Below are 21,859 nucleotides of genomic sequence, written 5' to 3'. Positions count from 1 at the left end.
AGAGCCCATTAGCAGAGCGCACTTTGTAGATTCCTGTGTATGCTGGCCCATCATGCTAGGACTCCCGGCATCCATGTTACAGGAATAGCAGCTGTGAGCGAGTGCCTAAGTGGAGAGGACAAGTAATAGTAGTAACTATTTCAGGCCACAACCCAGTAGGCCAGGAAACACAGGGTGTGTCCAGGGACTTAGGGGGCGGTGAAAGGCAGTATTCTCCAGGGACCACTGCACACTTTCCATCACTGGAGTCTGCTAACTGGACAGGACAGGGGGTAAAGGCACAGTCGAGAACTAATTGTTAAAAGCTTTGGGAAATTTATTTGCAAGTTTTCTTTCCTTAACCTGCAAACAACTGGATCACATCATACGTGGGCATGCACTCAGGAAACAGCAAGCAAACACTTCAGTATCATCTTAGATGAAGCAGGAAGATAAAGCAGCTTAAACAGACTTCAGAGTGAGACTGGGGATACCTGTACCAGCACTCTCTTCTCATGGAACACTGAGGACTGATTGCATACAGGTCATCAGCACACGGAAATAGAAAATACACCACTTTTTTTCCTTCTAGAGAAAAAATATGACTGAGATTCGGAAACTTATCAAGAATGTTTTTGACATAGAAAACAAAAATATATTTCTCTTTATAAGCTAAGCAGACTGAATTTCATGAATTTTTAAGACCACCAACGTCATCTCGGATGGTGTAAACGTTCAAACACATCTTACTTTTATCATAAAGATCTGAATAAGTACGGCCACAACAGTCAACATTTTACATTTATGCTGCACCCTGACACTATCAGACTCAAAATACACTGTTTTCCTGAAATTATGATTTACTATAATCTCAATGAATTTCTCAAGGACCATTCAACACATTTACACTACTCCAGTAATTATCATGCTACCCAGAAAACAAGTAAACAGTTTATTAAGAATTAAGTGAGGGCATGGAATGTGATACAAGTGAGACAGATGGGCGGAAGAGCACCACGCACACAAATTAAATTCACTTCAAAAAAAATCACAAGGCAAAAGAAAAAACAATTCCATCATTATAAAGTAAGATATTTCATGCAAAGCACTAAGCCACACCCCCAAACTCCCAGCTCCCAATAAACATTGCCATGCTAGCGCATTTACCACAGTGGAAAACAACACAAGTAAGCAATGGGTTAGAGGAGGTAACACAGCTCACAACAACATGATTTTACATGAGAAACAATTCCAGATCCACGCAGAGTATAATATAGGCCAAACTTGAGAAGTATGTAAATATAAAACCCATTAAATAATTTCACTATCTTTTAACTATAAAACCCAAAACCTTACAGAATCTGAAAATTTTATAAAATTTGGCATACTCTTTTTATGTTTCAAGAAATGATTTTAGGATCACATTTGTAATTAACAGAGAGCTATATAAAAGCACTTCCAGATCAGATTTTAACCACTTAATCCTTAATTTACATCAGAGGAATAAATCCAGAAATACATTTCTTTTAATTCATAGACAATAAATTTGACTTTTGAGCAACTATATGTACAAGTTTCTATAAAGAGCAGTTAATTAAGAGACAAGTAAATGTGAAACAAAGATAAAGTGTTGCAGAGAGGAAAGAGGACATCCTCATTTACAAAGACTTAGGTGGGTAAAATCTCTCCTTGATTTCTGAGTGTACTGCAGGAAGGTAGGCCTCTGTGCAAGACGATGATTACAGGGCTTACATTAGAACAGTCTAGAGTGGCCTGTCATGGAAAGTAACTTCTCCCACAGCTGCCATGCTGAACAGAAGCCCGTGACGGCGTATTTCCAACTGGGCAGAATGCCTTGGCAGGAGTAGGAAGCACTGGGTTTGTCCATTCCAGAGGCTACCCACAGCCCATAGACGGATATACTCACACTCATGGTTCTGGGTTGTGTTTACTCATGATGAGTAGACTTGGCCATAAATACAACCAAAAGATCAAGAAAAACTTAAAAAAAAAAAAGAAAGAGATAGAGATAGATAGATAGATAGATAGATAGATAGATAGATAGATAGATAGACAGACAAGAAAAGACCCACTCCCACTCACTATTCCTCCCTTTTAGACTGAGGTCGTTAGAACTGATTGGGAAATTGCTCAGGACTGCCTTCCCCTTAACTAAAACTGAACTTCTACCTACATTCCAAGATCAGAGCCAAGGCCTCTTGAAACCTTGCGGGAGCGTGCTCTGATGTTCAGAACATCAGAAAGCTCTCTAAAGCAAGAACTCGAGTTTGAGGCCATTGAAAAGGCTTCTTGAGCCATGAGTCCCCACCAGTCCCCACCAGAGCTCTCTGGAATGTGTGCCTTGTAGATATAAAGGCATCACAAAAGAAATTCCCAGAGTAGCCACAAAATTCTTAAATGAGAAAGTATTTCTTGTGAGAGAAATGCTTCCATCAGGCAAATTAAATTTGATAAATCAATGTTTTCCCACTAAGTCTCCACCAGCAACCCAGCAGCCTCTGGAATCAAATGTGGCGATCACTCAGGCGATGACAGATGAAAACACAGATGAGCAACACATATGAAAATACTCTGTAAACCGCTGCAGCTCTAGAACAGTTTATAGTACAAAGCAATGTAAATAAATATCGGGCTAGTACAAAAGCTCTTATTTACATTTTACAAATGAAATTGTATTCAGTGTAAATGCTGTGTTTTAAAGAACACAGGACTGATTAGTAAAATGAGTTCTGTTGAGGGCATCACCATTTTTGTTAGAATCAATACACAATGTATAAAAGATTCAAGTTAACTGTTTATAATTTAGTACAGATAAACCCAGTTGAACCTGGAATGGCATCTGTTAAAGTGCTGAGAAACAGGAAATACTTAGAAACACTGTACATTATTAAAGCTTTATCAAGTCAGAATGTTAAGCTTCTTTCACATTTTTATCGTTTTTGCCACAGGCTTGTAGCCAGGATGAATTTTTTTTCCAGCCAAGGAGTGAACCTTAAGAGGCCATCAGCTGCTTCGGGACGTTAGGTTTGGTGGAATTGGTTTCAGCCGTCAACCATACCTTCAGGCCTGACAATCTGGTAAGTAATTAAATATTCAGGATAAGCCTGGAAGAGAAAGATTAGTTCAAGTGTTAAGGTGTCCTTGCATAAGCATTCCAAACCTTGAGGAGTCCGCAGACCAGAACTACCTGGGGATATTTCTCGAAATATTCCCACCCTGATTCTGCTCCTTTAGGTCCTCTCAGCAGGCAGGTCTAGGGTGGGTATTAAGTCATGTCTGCTGCTGTCAGTATCTGAGGGAATTCTGCCACCAACTCTGACTTAGGATGCTGCTCTAGACCAGCACTTCAATAGGGTTTTGTCACTGACAGCAAGAAAGAATTAAACATCACTGCTAAATTTTATAGAAAAAAGGGGAAAAAGATCCAGTAATGACCGACAAACTTTGAACAGGTTAGATAGGTTTATCAACGTTTTTTTTTCTGATTTTGAAAATCTATGCCAAATATTTTATTTGTAAATATCCAAGCCTGAAATTATCATCCCCGCACCCAAATCCAGTTAAGGCAACATGTAAGAGCCACACACTGCTGAAGACAAACAGAAATGAAGTACCTGCTCTCCTCTGTAAATCACATACTCGGCTAACGCCAGGCCGTTTACACTGGGCCGCCCAGTGACTGAGTGATGGCCGGGAGGAGAATGTGCCATTTTCATTGCACTGAACTGCAGAAAAGACTTTCCTAAGGTCACTCGGCAAAAGAGCAGCTGCCTAAAACATGAAAAGGAAAATTTCACCCTGAAAACAGATCGAACATACAAACCCAGAACAGTGAAGTTTTATGTCAATAACTATTTCCAGACAACCAGTAAGTATTGTGTTCCAACAACAGCTTAGGGGAGCCAGAGAACACTGCACAGAAGATAAGTCAAACTCAAGCATTCAATTTATAGAATTTGAAATTCTGTAGCCCCTAAACAGTACAGATTTGTGACCCAAAACAAAAATGGTAATTCATACCCAGAAGGTACCTCCTGATATAAAACCTAAGCCTAAACGTAGGGGAAATAATGGCAGAAAAGCTGGGCCTAGTGAATACTAACACTCAGGAGGCCGAGGCAGGAGGTTTGAGGACAGCCTGGGATAGAGTGAGACTTGTGTTGTCGTCCCCCAACCTCGCCACACATACAATGTGGGGGGGGGGGAGCAGGAGGAGAGAGACAAAGAAAGAGATAGCAAGAGAGTGGGGTGGGGGAGAAAGAGAGGGAGGCAGACAGACAGGAAACCAGTAAAGTGAGACTTTCTATGTGTGGGTATGATGTGGGGAAAGGAGTATTAATTCTTATTTTTTGTTTCTGTTTTTGTAAACAAGGTTTCTCTGTGTAGCCCTGGCTGTCCTGAAACTCCCTCTGTAGACCAAACTAGCCTTGAACTCACAGAGATCTGCCTGTCTCTGCCTCCCAGGCCAGGGATTAAACATGGTGCCTAGACAGAAGTATTGCTCTAGCAATGCTTCACCCAGGAACTTGGTGGAAAATCCAGTGCTATAGCCTCATCCCAGCCATGCAAGAGGTGGGGCCTAGAGGTCTGCATGCTTGTTTTGTTGTTTTTCAAGATTTTTATATTATGTGTATGGGTATTTATTTGTGTTGGGAATATTATTTTGAGGTGTGTGGCTTTTGTTTATGCAGCACTTGTTTAACTCTGTGAAGCTGTGTTACTGTGCCTGTCTAAAACACCTGATGGTCCTAATAAAGAGCTGAATGGTCAATAGCGAGGCAGGGCTAGCAGGCAGAGAGTATAAATAGAAGGAGAAATCAGAGTGGAGGAGGAGGACACCAGGGGCCAGTCACCCAGCTACACAGCAAGCCATGGAGAAAGAAGTAAAGAAAGGTATAGAGAAATAGAGAAAAATAAAAGCCCAGAGGCAAAAGGTAGTTGGGATAATTTAAGAGAAGCTGGCAAGAAATAAGTTAAGGCTGGGCATTCATAACTAGGAATAAACTTCTGTATGTGATTTATTTGGGAGCTGGGTGGTGGGTCCCTCAAAAAGCCCAAAGGGTAAAACATCACACACATATTGTATGTATGTATGTATGTATGTATGTATGTATGTATGTATGTATGTATGATGTATATGCCTGCTCAAGGAGGCCAGAAGAAGGTGTCAGATCTCCTGGCATTGGGAATTACAGATGGTTGTGAACCACATGGGCAAAAAGAATTAAAACCTTGGTCTTCTGTAGGAGTAAGTTCTTTTTACTGTTGTGCCTCTTCTCTACACTCAGCAGTCTGCATTTTAACAAACTTTCACGGTAATTCTGACATATTGTAAGGCTTGAAATGTATTGCCCAGGCCTGAAAAATCAGGGCCCTAACTGTGGAATAAATCTTAGTAACTGTTATTTGATCTCTCAAATGGCAAAAGAAACTTTATGTGCCTACAAAAATTTTATAAATTAGGGTTAAGTTACCTAAATGATTTAAAGAACTGAGAATAGGCAACTAACTAAAAGAGGGAAAGTAGAATGTCATTTAATAACTACGTTCTAAAGAGAATTAAAGCATTTTATGGATGTAATGTTAGAAAGAGGCTTAGGATACTATAATGAAAAAGAATTCCTACAGGAATTATCATAAAATTAGTAACTAGACAACCAATAGCATTGTGTGTTTATGTGAGTGTATTTGATGGGCACTAAACCCAAAACCCCATGCCTAGATAGATAACAAGATTTTTCTGGAATCTACAAGTCCGCAATATTCAAAGGCTTTAATAACAGTCTCTTTAGTGCTCAATGTTACCTTCTACTCAGCATTTGTGGATTCCCCCCCACCACTCTGCCTCTCTTTTGACACAGAGATTCACCTGCCTCTGACTCAAGAGTTTTGGGATTAATGGCAAAGCATGTTCCACCATGTCTGGCTATTTTTTCCTGCGTGAGCTAGGGTTAGCTCTGTTTGCCTAGGTAGCCTTGAACTCCTAACGTGCCATTCTCATCTGTCAACACAGCTGGACAGTAGGTGTGCACTACCTTGCTGGCTCACCTCAGCACCACCCCCCTAAATTTATTTATTATGTATACAGTGTTCAGCCTGCATGAATGCCTGCAGACCAGAAGAGGATGCCAGATCTCATTACAGATGGCTGTGAGCTACCACGTGGTTGCTGGGGATTGAACTCAGGACCTCTGGAAGAGGAGCCCAGTGCTCTTAACCACTGAGCCACCTCTCCAGCCCCCAAAGTTTCCTATTCCATATCCTTTTTTGTTTTGTTTGGTTTTTTGGTTTTTCAAGACAGGGCTTCTAATTTGAGACAGGGTATTTAAGTGTAGCCTTGGCTATCCTGAAATTTGCTTTGTAGTCTAGGCTAGCCTCAAACTCAGAGATCCACCTGCCTCTGCCTCCCAAGTGCTGGGATTAAAGGTGTGTACCACCACTACCTGGCTCAAATAATTCACCATCACCATGTGCATTGCTGCTTTGCCTGCATGTATGTCTGTGTGATGGTGTCAGGTCCTCTGACACTGGAGTTATAGTTGTGAGGTGCTGGGAATTGAAGCCAGGTCCTCTGGAAGAACAGTCATTGCTTTTAACCGCTGAACCATCTCCAGCCCAAATAAATGTAATTACATTTTTTGTTTGTTTTTAAGAGAGGGTTTCTCTGTGTAGCTTTGGAACCTGTCCTGGAACTCACTCTGTAGACCAAGTTGGCCTCGAATTCACTGAGATCCGCTTACCTCTGCCTCCCCCGCCCCTCCCCCATGCTGGGATTAAAAGTGTGCACCACCACCCAGCTCACCTCAGCATTCTTTATGAAGTACAAGCATTCAAATGAGAAACTGAATAAATGCTTAGACTCATGCTGGCCCATTCAGATCCTCCAGCAAATATTAGCTATTATTTTAACTTGTGAGGAGACAAAGTTTTATCTGGATCCTTCACATTGTCAGATATGCTTTGCCCTTCAAGTTTCTCAAATATGTAATCAGTTTTCATCTAATTATTACCAAAAGAAGTAATAAAAAACTCACCTGTGGCAAATGTAACAAGATCTGTCTTTGTGAATTGGACATCCAGTGCCACCTCCAATTCCATATACATACTGATTGCTTTTGGAAGAGTTTTCAGCAAAATAAATTCCAGCTCCAAACATGCCACCTATGTATGCATGCCTTTCATCAAAGCCCTTGTGGATAATTGCGTTCACAAAAGGAGACCCTAAAATACAAATAGGTGGGAAATAAGAACTTAGAAAGCAAAACTAAAGCTTTTGGTAAGATAACTTTTCTAAGAAACTACGATTAAACTCAGGGCTTTGGGCATGCCAGTCAAGCACAGAGTCACACACCCAGCCCTGAACGTTAAATTCTTTGTTTTTGAGACAGTGTGTTTCTACACAGCCCTGGCTGTCCTGTAACTCACTATGCTGACCAGACTGGCCTTGAATTTAGATATTCACCTGCTTCTAACTCCTAGTGCTGAGTTAAAGGTGTCTGTCACCATACCTGGCCCCTGAATATTAATTCTTGAACATGAACCACTATTGAAAACACTATCAGCTGGCTTGCCATTTTTTAATTTTTTATTTTTGTTGAGACAGGCTTTTTTTGTGTAATAGCTCTGGCTGTCCTGGGACTCACTCTGTATACCAGGCTGGCCTCAAACTCACAGAAGTCCACCTGTCTCTGCCTTCTGAGTGCTGGGATTAAAGATGTCTGTCTGCCCTACCACCTGGTGCCATTTTTAAATTTTTAAAAAATACTTATTTTCAATTATGTGTATGTCTGGTGTACACACGTGCAGGTGTCTGCAGAGGACAGAGGTGCTGTAGTCTCTCAAGCAGGAGGTACAGCAGCATGTGCTCATTACTGCTAAGCTGGCTCTTCAGAACCTGGCTTGTTATTTTTAGAGAAGGATTCCTAGTAGTAACAGAAATTCTAATAGGGTTGTAGTTAAGATGCTAAAGGACAGATTCAATCACGAAAAAAAACCCAACAAAACCCCAACATATTATTCGAAATAACTGATGTAAAAGTTATCAAATTCCAGAGTCAAACATAAACAAATCCAGGACTGAGAGTGTCACAGTTCACTTCAAATAGCAAAGCTAAACAAATACAATCAGGTCTTGCAATTCTCAGCAACCACAAAGTGGCTCACAACCATCTATGACTGAGATCTGGTGCCCTCTTCTGGCCTGCAGGCATACATGCAGGCAGAATACTGTATACATAATAAATAAATCTTTAAAAACAAAACCAGTAGTCTATTCACTAAGAGAAAAGAAAATATACTTTATTTTCTTTTACAGAAATATTGTAAAGAGGTATATTTTGAATTACTCCAAAAAATAAAACAAACAAACTCACCATTTATTATGTTTAGTTTAAAACACACAAACACACACAAACAAGAAACAACAAAAAACATTCAACAACAGACTTGGTGGAATATGACTGTAACTCCAGCACTTGGGAGATAGAGACAGAAGTATCAGAAGTTTATGGTCATCCTCCACTACACACAGTTTGAGGCTAGCTTTGGCTACAAGAGATGTTATCCAAAACAAGATAATCCATTCATTATAACACCAAGTTAATAAGTAATAAGTTAACACCAAGTTAATAAGTGTCATGAAATTATTGTCATGACCTTTTATGGCTTTAGAATGAGTACAGGAATCTGTCCAGTTATAACTATTCTAATAGGAGACTGTCAAGCTTAACACTTTTATCAATCTTTATAGTTTCTGAAGGGCCTGTGGGTAAGATACCCAAAGGCTTTGATAAACAATGTGAAAAACCTATATTTAGCTCTGCAATAAACCTGAAAATACCAACACCTGCCAACTCAGGAAATAAAACCATCTTTTTAAGCATGACAAATCATGATGCTTTCAGTCCCAGAAGCATTTCCAGTAACCTCTGGGTTCAAAGACAATTGCTTTTTTTTTTTAAGATTAGAAGGAGGTTAAATGTGGTTTTGACACAAACAGAATATGAGGGCCAAAGGCAGGTGGATTTTTGTCAATTTTAGGCTAGCCTGTGCGCTGGTAGTGAGAACTTTTCTCAAAACTAAACAATAGAATAGGATGTATTCAATCTACACAGATGATTTTCATGTCTTTATCTAATTAACTAGCTATAAGTAAAATGCAACTTTTCAGAGTGACCTAAACATCAAACCTCTGTAAAGAAAACAAAAAAGAAAGGAATGGTCAGCACTCTTTTTTTTGTTTTGTTTTTCAAGACAGGGTTTCCCTGTGCAACAGTTCCAGAGTGCTGGGATCAAAGGCGTGCACCACCATCAACAGGCTAGCACTCTGATTTCTGCTTTTTCCTATCAAGGGAATTCACTAAAAATTCTGTCTCTCTCTCGTTCATTGTGTGTGCCTGCCTGCATGCCAGCACGCACTTCAGAACTTACTTCTCTCCTTCCTCAGATGTTGGGGACTGAACTCAGGTCATTAGGCTTCTGTGATAAGGCTTTTACCTAATGAGCCATCTTGCTGGCTCCAAACGGGATAATCTTAATTTATAAAAATGTTCACTATCACAATATAAACACAAATGTAAAAGTTATAGGAACAATATCTTAATTAAGAAGATGTAAGTTGCTGAGCAGTGGTGACACATGACTTTAATCTTAGTACTTGGGAGGTAGATCTCTGCGAGTTTGAGGCCTGTCTGGTCTAGGACAGCCAGGGCTACACAGAGAAATGCTGTCTCAAAAGGAAAGAAAAGAGGGCAACAACGACAACCACAGCAGTAACGACACACAATCACAGGAGGCCAGGTGAGAACGTACCATGAAATAACATCCTCTCATTCGCATGGTTGTGGTTTTCTTCGGAAACTTCTTTTCTCCGGTGTGTATACCTTTCCCATAATTTCTTGTTACAAACCTTTTGAATCTTTAAAAACCAGGGAAATTAAATAATTCTTTTTATCTTACCAAAAAATACCACACAACTAGAAAAGAATCAATTCCCATAAGCTGTCCTCAGACCTTCACATGTATGTGCTTGTGCACACAGTGTGTATCTGTGAGTTTACATGCAGTAACAGCTTTTTCCAAAGGACAAAAAGACTGCACATGACCATGAAGGGGCCACGAATATTTGAAAATTGCACAAAATACTTCAATTTTAAAATTACTCAAAATAGCAAGTATTACTTAAATAAAAATCATCACTGAAATACCTCAGATATGCTAAACTCCGTAGAGAAGAAAAAGAGCAAGGCACTCTGCGTTCCTGACTTGATCAGACTCAGAATACCACAAATATGATTTGAACTAGCGACCCACCACACGTTACCCCCCCTTCTTCCTATTAATCCCTTTTCCTCCAGTTCCTACCGGAGTTCTCTATGGTCAAATGGACAATTCCAGCACTAAGTGCTACAGGACCTGTGGTCCCTAAGAGCACACATCAGAGCTACAGTTTAGTATTGGCTCAAAAAAATAAATAAAAAATATAAGAAAGAAAATAAAAAAATTCAAAATACTGGTAACAGATATAATCAAGGACCATACATGGCACAAACTGACCTTATTTATATATAAATTAGAATGAAAATAAAGCCATTTTAGCACATGCACACACACAATTAAATATTGTACTGAAATACCTTTGAGGAGGAGGAAATGCAGCTTTTTCAAACTGAACATAGTAATTTAGAAATCAGCTTCTCTCCTGGTTTCACAGTTCACACACCTCCTTAGATAAGTGCTCCCCTTTGCCTGAATGATCTGACTGTAGCAGACACAATCAAGCCAACTAAGTAAGCCTTAGTGCTGACTAATCTAAAGGATGTATCCACTTCAAGGCATAGTGACACTCTTCAATAAGTTTATTTTTTATTCGTTTTATCAAGACCGGATTTCTCTGTGTAATCCTGGCTGTTATGGAACTTGCTCTGTAGACCAGGCTGGCCTTGAACTCAGAGATCTGACTGTCTCCACCTCCTAAGTGCTAGCATTAGAAGGCATGCACCACCATGTTTAACCAAAAATAAATGACTATATTTTTTTAAAGATTTATTTATTATGTATACAATGTTCTTTTTGCATGCCTGCTTACATGCTAAAAGAGGGCATCAGATCTCCTTATAGATGGTTGAGAGCAGACATATGGTTGATGGGACTTGAACTCAGGACATCTAGAAGAACAGCCAGTGCTCTTAATCTCTGAGCCATCTTTCCAGTTCAAAAATAAATGAATTTTAGAAAAAAAAAAAGCTACGCATGGTGGCCCACACATCTGATCTTAGCTCCAGCACTAGGGAGGTTAGTGCAGGAGACTCAAATTCTAGATTTGCCTAAGTAGATAGTGTAACCCTGTCTGAAAAGAAAAAATGAAGAGAGCTTTTGAGAATTTTAAGTTTTGGAGGACACAGTCTTCCCCTCAGTAGTGCCTGAAGTCATGTCAAAGAGCACTCTGCTGGACAGATCATTATATTCTTACCACAGTCACTTAAAGCTGGGGCTATGGAAATTAATACTTTACTGTTACCTTGAGGATATTGTATCTGTTGAAGATGCCACCTGCATGACCTCCATCTCTGTGCTCTCGAACAGTACTTTGCATCTGATGGAAAAGAATCGAAAACATAGACATTAGTTTTGCCATTCTGACTTGGGGAACATGGTTTTGATTCATTTGTTCCTATTTTTTGAGAATCCAAGATAAGTTTTAATATTTTTCTTGAAAAGACAAAAATTCTATAAACTCATGAGTATTATTTTTTTCTTCTTTCGAGACTGGGTTTTTCTCTGTGTAGCTCTGCAAGTTGTAGAATTTAGGCTAGGCTGGCCTTGAACTCAGAAATCTGCCTGCCTCTGCCTCGAGGGCTGGGATTATCATGAGCATTATCTTCTAGAGATGACCACTGAGCATCCTAAAAACATATTTATAGGTGAAAAGTTACATAATGAAAACTAAGAAGAGAATAAAAAACGTTAAACATAAAAGCAAAACAATGGTTTATCTGTGCTGATATTAGCCTAAATAAAACATAATATATATTTTCTTTAGAGTATGAGCTTTAGAAGTAAATCTTACTCAATTTTATATCTGTGCTTAATTTACACAGATGAAGCACATGTACATCAGAGTGTAAAGAGGACTCTCCAGAAGGATGTGATGGCACACACCTTTAATCCCAGCACTGGGGAGTCAGAGGTAGCCTGGTCTAGAGAGTGAACTCCAGAACAGCCAGGGCTACATATTGAGACCTTATTTCAAAAAAAGAAAAAGAAAAAAAAAATCACAAAGGGGTGTGTATGTGTGTTAACACTATCTACATGCTGAGAACTGCCTGAGCTCCCTCACTTTGTAAAGGGAGTGAACACTAGCACTATTTTCAAATGAGAGTCCTCTCCAACAGAATTCTGGTTCCACACTAGCTGAAGTAGTAATCCAAGTACCTAAAATTAAGGCTAATTAAGAAATTCATTGTAGCCGGGCGATGGTGGCACACGCCTTTAATCCCAGCACTCGGGAGACAGAGGCAGGCGGATCTCTGCGAGTTCGAGACCAGCCTGGTCTACAAGAGCTAGTTCCAGGACAGGCTCCAAAGCTACAGAGAAACCCTGTCTCGAAAAATCAAAAAAAAAGAAAGAAAGAAAAAGAAATTCATTGTAGGGGGCTGGAGAGATGACTCGGTGGTTAGGAGTACTAAGTGCTTTTCCAGAGGACCAAGGTTAAATTCTCAGCATCCACACGGCAGTTGCTAACTGTAACTTCAATTCTACGGGAACCAACACCTTCACACAGACACTCATGCAGGCAAAACACCAATGGAAAATATACGTAAATTAAGTTAAAAGGAGTGTGTATGTGGGGGAGAAATGCATTGTAAATACTTCCAAATTTTTTAGGTGGTGACAAGAGGGACAAACAAAACAACAACAAACAACAAAAATCAAACAAAAATCCCACATCCAAATAGATCTGGAAATGTCTAGGAAGCACAACTGAGTCAACAACATGACCATTTTCTTAAGCGTGATGAACATACCTCTTCCTCCACAGACTGAAATTCTTTATCATCAGGAGACAGATCTATGAGAATTGTTCCACTACCAGAGTTGTTTAGAGTTAAATATGGATTAAGACCTATGAAATAAAATTTAGAAGTAAAAAACTGACAATAAAACACCACCAACCCAAAACAATCACATGATTTATCAAATACTACCAATTCCCCCAAATCTTAATTTCATAATAATTTAGACTTATAAAAATGCAGAAAGTGCAGACAGGCACACACTTCACCCAGCTTTCTCCAGGGCTATATAGAACTTTATGTAAACATATTACAGTTGTCAAAATTTACTAACACAGGCTTCATCTGGACTTCATAAATTCTTTCTACCAAGTCTCCATCATAACTCTTCCTCATAGTTACAGAATGTGAAAGGATTACTTTATTAAAATAAAAGACTGAACAGTTACTAAAGGAAGTAATTTTAAGAAGAAAGTATGTTTATAAACGCATATATCCTCTTTCTCTTACAGGATCAAAACCATGATAGCACATTATATTCAGACTACGAGAGAGCGAGAGAGAGAGTGTGTGTGTATACCGATCTATATGTGTGTAGGCGCATGTGTCTATGTATAGAGTTCAGAAGCCAGCATCAGATTCCTCAGCTGAGTTAGAGGCAGTTGCCCAGCTTATTATTGCTATGTGGGTTCTGAGGTCTGAACTCTGGTTCTCATAATCAGGCAACAGGTACTCTTAACCACTAAGCCATTTCTGTAACTTTACCTCTGCACACTAACTTTTAAAGACTCATTTGTATGTTTGTTTGCAGGTATATATGTATGTGCAATGCCTTCAGAGGCCAGAAGAGGACACCTGGGAGCTGGATCTATTCCAGCTACTCTCTATGAGCTCAAGTAGCCATGTAAACCTGGGTCTTCCGCAGAATCAGGACACCATCTCTGCTAGGCCATCTCTTCAGTCCCTCAAGTAACTATAACTAACAGGTTATAGCAGTTTTAGGGACTATTTATGAAAATTCCCTTTCCCTTACTGCTAATGAGTTTATAAACTCTTCAAATTACTTCTTTTAGTAGCTGTTCAGTCTTTTATTTTAATAAACTAATCCCTTCACTTTCTGTAACTATGAGGAAGAGTTATGATGGAGACTTGAACAGCACCAGGAAATTAAAAACCATCCTATAAAAGTCCATAAAGTTTGCTACCTGATTACTGATAACAAATTCTTTAAGAGTTTCAAACAAAATCCTTGTAATTTATTTGCCACATCTGTAATATAGTTTTTATCTTTTAGTATCTACGAAACCACCAAGCTCTGCTGTCCCCTACTCTCCTTACTTTCCTATTTTACTCCCATTTCAGTTTAATGGAAAGTAAAAAATGTGGTTTTGACCCTTAAAATAATTCACGTTTTTTTTTTTTTTTTTTGTTGTTGTTGTTTTTCAAGACAGGGTTTCTCTAAAGCTTTAGAGCCTGTCCTGGAACTAGCTCTTGTAGACCAGGCTGGCCTCGAACTCACAGAGATCTGCCTGCCTCTGCCTCCCGAGTCCTGGGATTAAAGGCGTGTGCCATCACCGCCCGGCTAATTCACATTTTTTTATTTAGCTCTGGTACACACAGGTGCTAACATCTGTTGAGTGAATGTAATTTGCATTTTCCTTCAGCTAACACGTTATGAAAATTCTTCTTTTTTTAAAAAGACTTTTATTTTATGTGCATTGGTGTTTGCCTGCATGCATGTCTACCTGTGTGAGGTATCAGATCCTCTGAAACCGGAGTTATAGACAGTTGTGACCTGTAATATGGGTGCTGGGAATTTAACTTGGGTCCTCTGGAAGAGCAGCCAGAGCTCTTAACTGCTGAGCCATCTCTCTAGCCTCTAAATCATTACATATCTTACCATATGTCTAATATAATTGTTATCTAGTATGTTAATATAAGAAAGACACTCATGCTCCAGAGCTTTTAAAATTTTAACACCTTAGAGCTAGTGTAACTTCATTAATTATATCTTCCCATTTTCCAGGAGCTACCATAATCTTAAAATTTCTGCATGAGCCAAGGGATTTTCCTTTGGGTCATATATTTAACAGTAGCATCAGGAAGTTTTAACTATCAATAGAGGCCTTATCTTTGTTCAAAAACCCTACTAAAAAGAGCCTGTCATATGACTTCTGAAGTGTTACACTGAGGCTACCTTTATAGAACACTTAAACTGTCAACCAGTTATCAAAATGAAATACCTTGTTGTCCAGAGATTAGTCTTTCAACCCCTTTAATCAGCTTGTGTCGATGTCCATAAGCATTGATTCCTATCTCTTTCAGCTCCTTGTGCCCCATCTCAACTAGCACGTCCAAGGTGATCTTATAAAAGAGAATAAAATTATTCAGAATGTTTATTTGGTAGACACTTATAGATTTATATTATTATAATATTCATTTTTATTAAGATATATTTTATGTATATGAATGTACTGTCTGTATGTTCATGCATGCACTGCTCTTGGGAGCTACAAAAGGCTATAACAACCTCCCCATCCCTTACAACTAGAGTTACAGACAACTGTTAGGAATCAAACCGTGGCCACCTCTATAGCTCCATTTCTTATTATTCTGAATATTTTTGAATAGCTTTGATAGGAAAACAAATCATCTGTTAAACTCAAAAAGTTGGAGCAAAATATGTTCAGTCATAAACGTCCTTTCAAATTCCATCCTTCCACCGTACTTTCTCACCACTGCTCTCCATCTAAGCCTTACACAGTGCCTGCACGGCTCCTCAGGTGTGGACTGCTCTCCATCTAAGCCTTACACAGTGCCTGCACGGCTCCTCAGGTGTGGACTGCTCTCCACCTAAGCCTTACACAGCGCCTGCACGGCTCCTCAGGGTGTGGACTGCTCTCCATCTAAGCCTTACACAGTGCCTGCACGGCTCCTCAGGTGTGGACTGCTCTCATCTAAGCCTTACACAGTGCCTGCCTGCACGGCTCCTCAGGGTGTGGACTGCTCTCCACCTAAGCCTTACACAGCGCCTGCACGGCTCCTCAGGGTGTGGACTGCTCTCCATCTAAGCCTTACACAGTGCCTGCACGGCTCCTCAGGGTGTGGACTGCTCTCATCTAAGCCTTACACAGTGCCTGCCTGCACGGCTCCTCAGGGTGTGGACTGCTCTCATCTAAGCCTTACACAGTGCCTGCCTGCACGGCTCCTCAGGTGTGGACTGCTCTCCATCTAAGCCTTACACAGTGCCTGCCTGCACGGCTCCTCAGGTGTGGACTGCTCTCCATCTAAGCCTTACACAGTGCCTGCCTGCACGGCTCCTCAGGGGTGGACTGCTCTCCATCTAAGCCTTACACAGTGCCTGCACGGCTCCTCAGGGTGTGGACTGCTCTCATCTAAGCCTTACACAGTGCCTGCACGGCTCCTCAGGGGTGGACTGCTCTCCATCTAAGCCTTACACAGTGCCTGCACGGCTCCTCAGGGTGTGGACTGCTCTCCATCTAAGCCTTACACAGTGCCTGCACGGCTCCTCAGGGTGTGGACTGCTCTCATCTAAGCCTTACACAGTGCCTGCACGGCTCCTCAGGTGTGGACTGCTCTCCATCTAAGCCTTACACAGTGCCTGCCTGCACGGCTCCTCAGGGTGTGGACTGCTCTCATCTAAGCCTTACACAGTGCCTGCACGGCTCCTCAGGGTGTGGACTGCTCTCATCTAAGCCTTACACAGTGCCTGCACGGCTCCTCAGGGTGTGGACTGCTCTCCATCTAAGCCTTACACAGTGCCTGCACGGCTCCTCAGGTGTGGACTGCTCTCCATCTAAGCCTTACACAGTGCCTGCCTGCACGGCTCCTCAGGGGTGGACTGCTCTCCATCTAAGCCTTACACAGTGCCTGCAGGCTCCTCAGGGTGTGAACTGTGCTAAGCAGTGCCTCTGCATCACTGTTGAAACTCCTACCAAAAATAAATCATTCCTGCTTCATGAAACTGAAGCCATTAATTTTGTTTCATTTCTACAACTTCTATAAAGCCACCCCTAATAAGTCCAGTTAACAGTAATATCTTTCTTCTTTAAATTTACTAAAATCTTTGTCAGACTGTAAATTTTCATGTTTCTGCTCTACCTCCCTAACTAGATTGCAGTTCACTGCAGGTTCAAGTCTATAGTAATTATAATTTCTGAACAATCACAAAAGCAATGACAACAAATAAGTACATGGAGGGCTAGAGAGACAGCTCACTGGTTAAGACACAGCTGGTGGCTCTTTCAGAGGACTGGGATTTGGTTCCTAGTAACCACGTAGTGGCTTTCAATCATCCAAACTCCAGTTCCAGGGGATCTGACATCCTTTTCTGACCCCATAGGCACCAGGCATGCATGTGGTGCACATACAAGCAGGCAAAACATTCAAACACATTAAATAAATCTTAAAAAGGATAGGTGTGTGCAAACTGGCTACTCAGAAAGCTTAAATGTAGAACTGGCACATTCACATTCCTGTCCACTGTAGAGAGCACTGTCAGGCTTAGAGTGGGTAGTGACTGGATTACAGAACTGAAGAAACGGCTCAAAGATAACTTAATTCAGGACTGAATCAGGCAACCATGTTATCAAAGAGGATGTTCCATTACTACATCTGTCAATTTTCAGACATACTGAACTAAGTGAGACCCCAAAGTCAAGCCAAATCAGGAAGTGACTGATTTCCTGTGTGTTAACACTCTCAGAGCTGCAGCAGATAGATCACTAGTACACAGTACACTCAGCATGTAGGAGGCCCAGGGTTCAGTACCTAGCCCTAAACACAGCAGACACGCTATTAAAACATTTCCGAATAGCTTATACGGTTTAAGTAATTTCAAGCATTTTCCAGATTTTGAGTTTCTATGAAGCACTAAATCAAACAATACAACTCACCTGTTCTCGCTCAAATATATCCATTAAGTGCTCAAGCCCAAGATTCCTTATGAACTGAGTTATACTGAAATCTACTCCTGGATCTGGGAGGAAAAAGTCCAGAACAAAATTCCACATAAGAATAATGTACAACAACACTGTAAACATAAAAGCTCTGTTGTGTTACTATATATGTGAAGAATGTATCAAAGAAGCAAAAATACTAATAGCCACTTATGCTATACTAAAAACTAACAAGAATCCTGTAAACCTATTTTTTTTTTTTTTTTTTTGTTTTGAGAAAAGGTCCTACTACACAGCCTTAGCTAGCCTGGAAAGTCCTCTATAGACCAGGCTGGTCTCAAACTCAGAAATCGGCACGTCTGGGTGTGTATCATCATGCTCGGCTTAAGAAGTTAAGCAGTGGTTTTCTCAAGTTTAAATATTTCTCATCTTATTTTCATTTAAAAATTTCCTTTTAGCCTTATCTTTAAAAAGAAAAAAAATCAGCCTTCAGGTTCCTTTATGACAAAACTAATGAAAAAGTTTTAAATGTTGTATTGAGTAAGATAAGATGAATCTGACTGGTAAAAATTGACATCTAAAGAATGGGGAGGGCTGGGAGATGGCTTAGTGGGTAAAAGGGACGTGCTTTGCAAACCTGGAAACCCAAGTTCAATCCCTGGAACCCACTCAAAGGGGGAAGGAAAGACCCCACTTTTCAAAGCTGCCCTCTGACCTCCAAACACCATGGCACAAGTTTGCACACATGCATGCACACACATATAATAGGTCGCAGTACCACGTTCACCAACTTTCAACTTGAACTGAGTTTCTATAGGAATTCTATTTACATCATTAATAGAAGAAAATAAAATGTGACTATGCTCAGGCTATGTTATTTATTTCATATAAAGAGTTGTATTTAAGATTGAAAGGACAATTTCCTACCATTCTAAATGGCAAACATGGAGCTACTATATGAGCTATAGTTATTTTTACAGAATTTCTCACCTTCTTTTCTTTCCAAACTGGCAGCACCTTCTGTTGTACTTGAACCAACTACTGAGGACAGTTCAGAAAAACTCCCAGATAAGTTGTCAAGACTGCTAGCTGCAGAAAGGCTTGAAGGGCTGGATGGACCTGAAGACAGAGCATCTGTGGTAGCTCCGGGGCTCCTCACACCATTGAGCACTTGAGGTTTATAGCATGAAGGCAGAGCAGAGGGGGGCATGGCTGCTGTCAAGAGAGCGCTGACATCGTCTGCCTGGGACACATTACAAGGAGATGAAGTCTGTTACAAACAAGGTTTACAATTCTTCTGTGCCTAATAAGATGCAGTAAAAACGGGACAACCTAGCATATTCACACTGGGTCTGTTGTGAAACAAACAGGCTGATACCCAGCTAGCTAAATTGTCACTAAATAGAAAATGTAATTCAGAGCACCCTTTCCAGTCAAAGTGAACAAACTGCTAAACGATGCAAAGTACAATGAACAACATGCGAATTTTGACATCACGGCCAAAAGGCAATGAAATTAATTACAGAACTACTAACTGAAAAAGAGCTTTAACCCTAATACAGTAACTCTTACATTAGCAATTCAACCTATACAAAACTTTAGAAAACAGAACCATTTGTAGGTTTTAGAAAACAGTGATTTATTACTCAAAACTGAGAAAACCCTGTTTTGTTTTTTTTTGTAAAAGATAATTTTAATCAAACTGCTAGGAAAGAACAGTCTCTAAATTCAGTGCTAGACCTGCGTCACTAATGAGGTACAATTATTTACCATGCTGAAATAATAAACTAAGGAACAGGCTGGAGAGATGGCCCAGAGGGAAGGTAACTGCCAGTAAGCCTCATGACTTGAGTTTGACCCCTGGTTCCCACATGATATAATGAGAGAATGCACTCCCACAAGTTATTCTTTGACTTCTACAGGTATACTGAAGCATATTCAAGCCTCCTCTCCCCAATAAACAATTAAAAAACAATATATAAAAAGATACTAAGTCATAATCAACAGGGATGCTTTCTTGGTTAGTCATTTATAATGTCCACACCCTTACCTTTCTCTTTCTCTTCAATTTGTGTATCTCTTGACCTTACAGTTTGTATATAGTATTTATCTATAAAAAAGACCATTTATTGGGTACATTTTTGTACCTGAATCTAAAGGCTTTAGATATTATTATAATGCTTAATTTCATTAACCAGATATATTTTATCTCTATTGATGATGCTTCTAAACGTTACAGACTAGGCCACTAGCAAGACTGCAACTGTAAGTAGCAGGGCTGGAGCAGCAAGTCAGGCCTACAGCTCTACAGCTCATGCGTGCTTTCACTCTCCTAAAACCATCTTTACAATTTGATTTTGTGGATATGTGTATAATCTGTATGTGTGTATGTGTGTATAAATCTGTGGAGTTAGGAGTCTTAGGTGATGATCCTCACTTTTGACCTTGATTGAGATGGTCTCATCACTACTGTGAAGCTGGGTAGTCAACCCTTCTGTTTCTAGGGAACTCTATCTTTCACATATGCTCATATTATGTATCCAGATTTTATGTGGGTTCTGGGAATTCAAGCTCAGGTTCTCACACAAGTGCAACAAGTAGTTTACTCGGCTGGCCATCTTCCTAGGCTCTAGGCATTCTCTAGAGCATTTTATTATTTTATTATTATTATAGTTTACTTGGCTGGCCATCTCCCTAGGCTCTAGCATTCTCTAGAGCATTTTATTTTTCTTGCCACTAATTATATCTGGTGAATCAATGTTTGGGAGGAATAAACTCTAAATGCTTCCTTCTTAATCAGTTTGGAACCAAAGAGACATTTCCAAGAAATCCTTGTGCAAATAAGGTTTGGTAATTAGCCTGCTGGGGAACATCTCTTTAAATGCAGCCAAACTAAATCAGTTAGTTGGCCAACTGGTTGGAATAGTCTCTCCATAGAAGACATTATATTTCTCATTTCAAAATGTTTCTTACAAGGTATGGTGGCACATGCCTGTAATCCCAGCATACTGAGGGGTAGGTAAGAGATGGGTGAAAGGGCTGGAGATGGCTCAGCAGTTAAGAACCCTTACTTTTCTTCCAGAGGACTCAGATTCAGTTTCCAGGCACCCACATCAAGTGGTTTACAACCTGTGACTCCAGTTCCAGAGAATCTGACATTCTCTGGCCTCTTCTGGCATCAGCATACAAGTGGTGCAAATAAACACATATAGACGCACACGTATGTATAAAAATAAATCTTAAAAAAACCAAACAAATAAAAATCCCCAACAACTAACTCCAGGCCAGCCTGATAAACAGCAAGTTCCAGGTTAGCCGGGACTATATCCAGGTAGGACAAAACTTTCCTTCCTTCTGCTTTGCTCTGGTGGCAAAGGCAAGGAATAGTGACTGACAGAGATTTGGGAGTTAAAAAGGAGGCTCCTACATGAGTGGCCATGAAAAGAGAAGGAAAGAAAAATCCTCACTTTATTTTATAAACCTTAAAATATATTTTTAAGCATTAATTTTATTTATTTTGGGTGCATGTATGTGTGTGGATGCATGTGTGCCAAGGTACACATGTGGAGGTCAAAAGACAACTTGTGGGAGGCAGCTCTCTCTTCTACCAGGTGGGTCTACCAGGCTGTTAGCTCTGACAGCAAGCGCCTGTACCAGCTGAGCCATCTAGCTGGCTCTCACATAGATAGCTCTTGTAGGGTCAACAGTAACAATAGGAAGAAGCAGCAAGGAAGGACACAGAATCTCTGCTAATAGCAGGCTTTGCAACTACACCTTGAGGTGTACTAACTGGGTAAGTTGGTACAATATTCAATTTATAGTATTATGCACTGCAACAAAATTATAGAGGACCGGGGCCTGTTTTATTTCCCAACTGCTGTTCTTTTTCCCATATCCAAAGTATACAATAACTGACTAATAATTTAT

General features: G+C 40.2%; 1 protein-coding gene across 2 annotated transcripts in view; it reads right to left on the bottom strand.

Annotated features, from left to right (window-relative positions):
- Positions 1-910: 910 nt before the first annotated feature.
- The window catches only part of Tnks2 (tankyrase 2), a 59,934-nt gene continuing 38,985 nt past the window's right edge, over positions 911-21,859 (bottom strand). For both annotated transcript variants that reach the window (XM_075973914.1, XM_075973913.1), the window contains 9 exons: positions 18,923-19,175; positions 17,930-18,012; positions 15,257-15,377; positions 13,026-13,123; positions 11,519-11,593; positions 9,811-9,916; positions 7,035-7,221; positions 3,615-3,771; positions 911-3,104 (listed from right to left, as the gene is read on the bottom strand). In XM_075973914.1, coding sequence (XP_075830029.1) covers positions 3,042-3,104; positions 3,615-3,771; positions 7,035-7,221; positions 9,811-9,916; positions 11,519-11,593; positions 13,026-13,123; positions 15,257-15,377; positions 17,930-18,012; positions 18,923-19,175 — 1,143 coding nt within the window. In that variant the 3' untranslated portion in view covers positions 911-3,041. The remainder of the gene's footprint in view (positions 3,105-3,614; positions 3,772-7,034; positions 7,222-9,810; positions 9,917-11,518; positions 11,594-13,025; positions 13,124-15,256; positions 15,378-17,929; positions 18,013-18,922; positions 19,176-21,859) is intronic.

The sequence above is a fragment of the Microtus pennsylvanicus genome, chromosome 5 (assembly GCF_037038515.1).
Source record: "Microtus pennsylvanicus isolate mMicPen1 chromosome 5, mMicPen1.hap1, whole genome shotgun sequence".
Lineage (NCBI taxonomy): Eukaryota > Metazoa > Chordata > Mammalia > Rodentia > Cricetidae > Microtus > Microtus pennsylvanicus.
The sequence above is the reverse complement of the archived record's forward strand: the minus strand, read 5'-3'. Positions and strand labels throughout refer to the sequence as shown.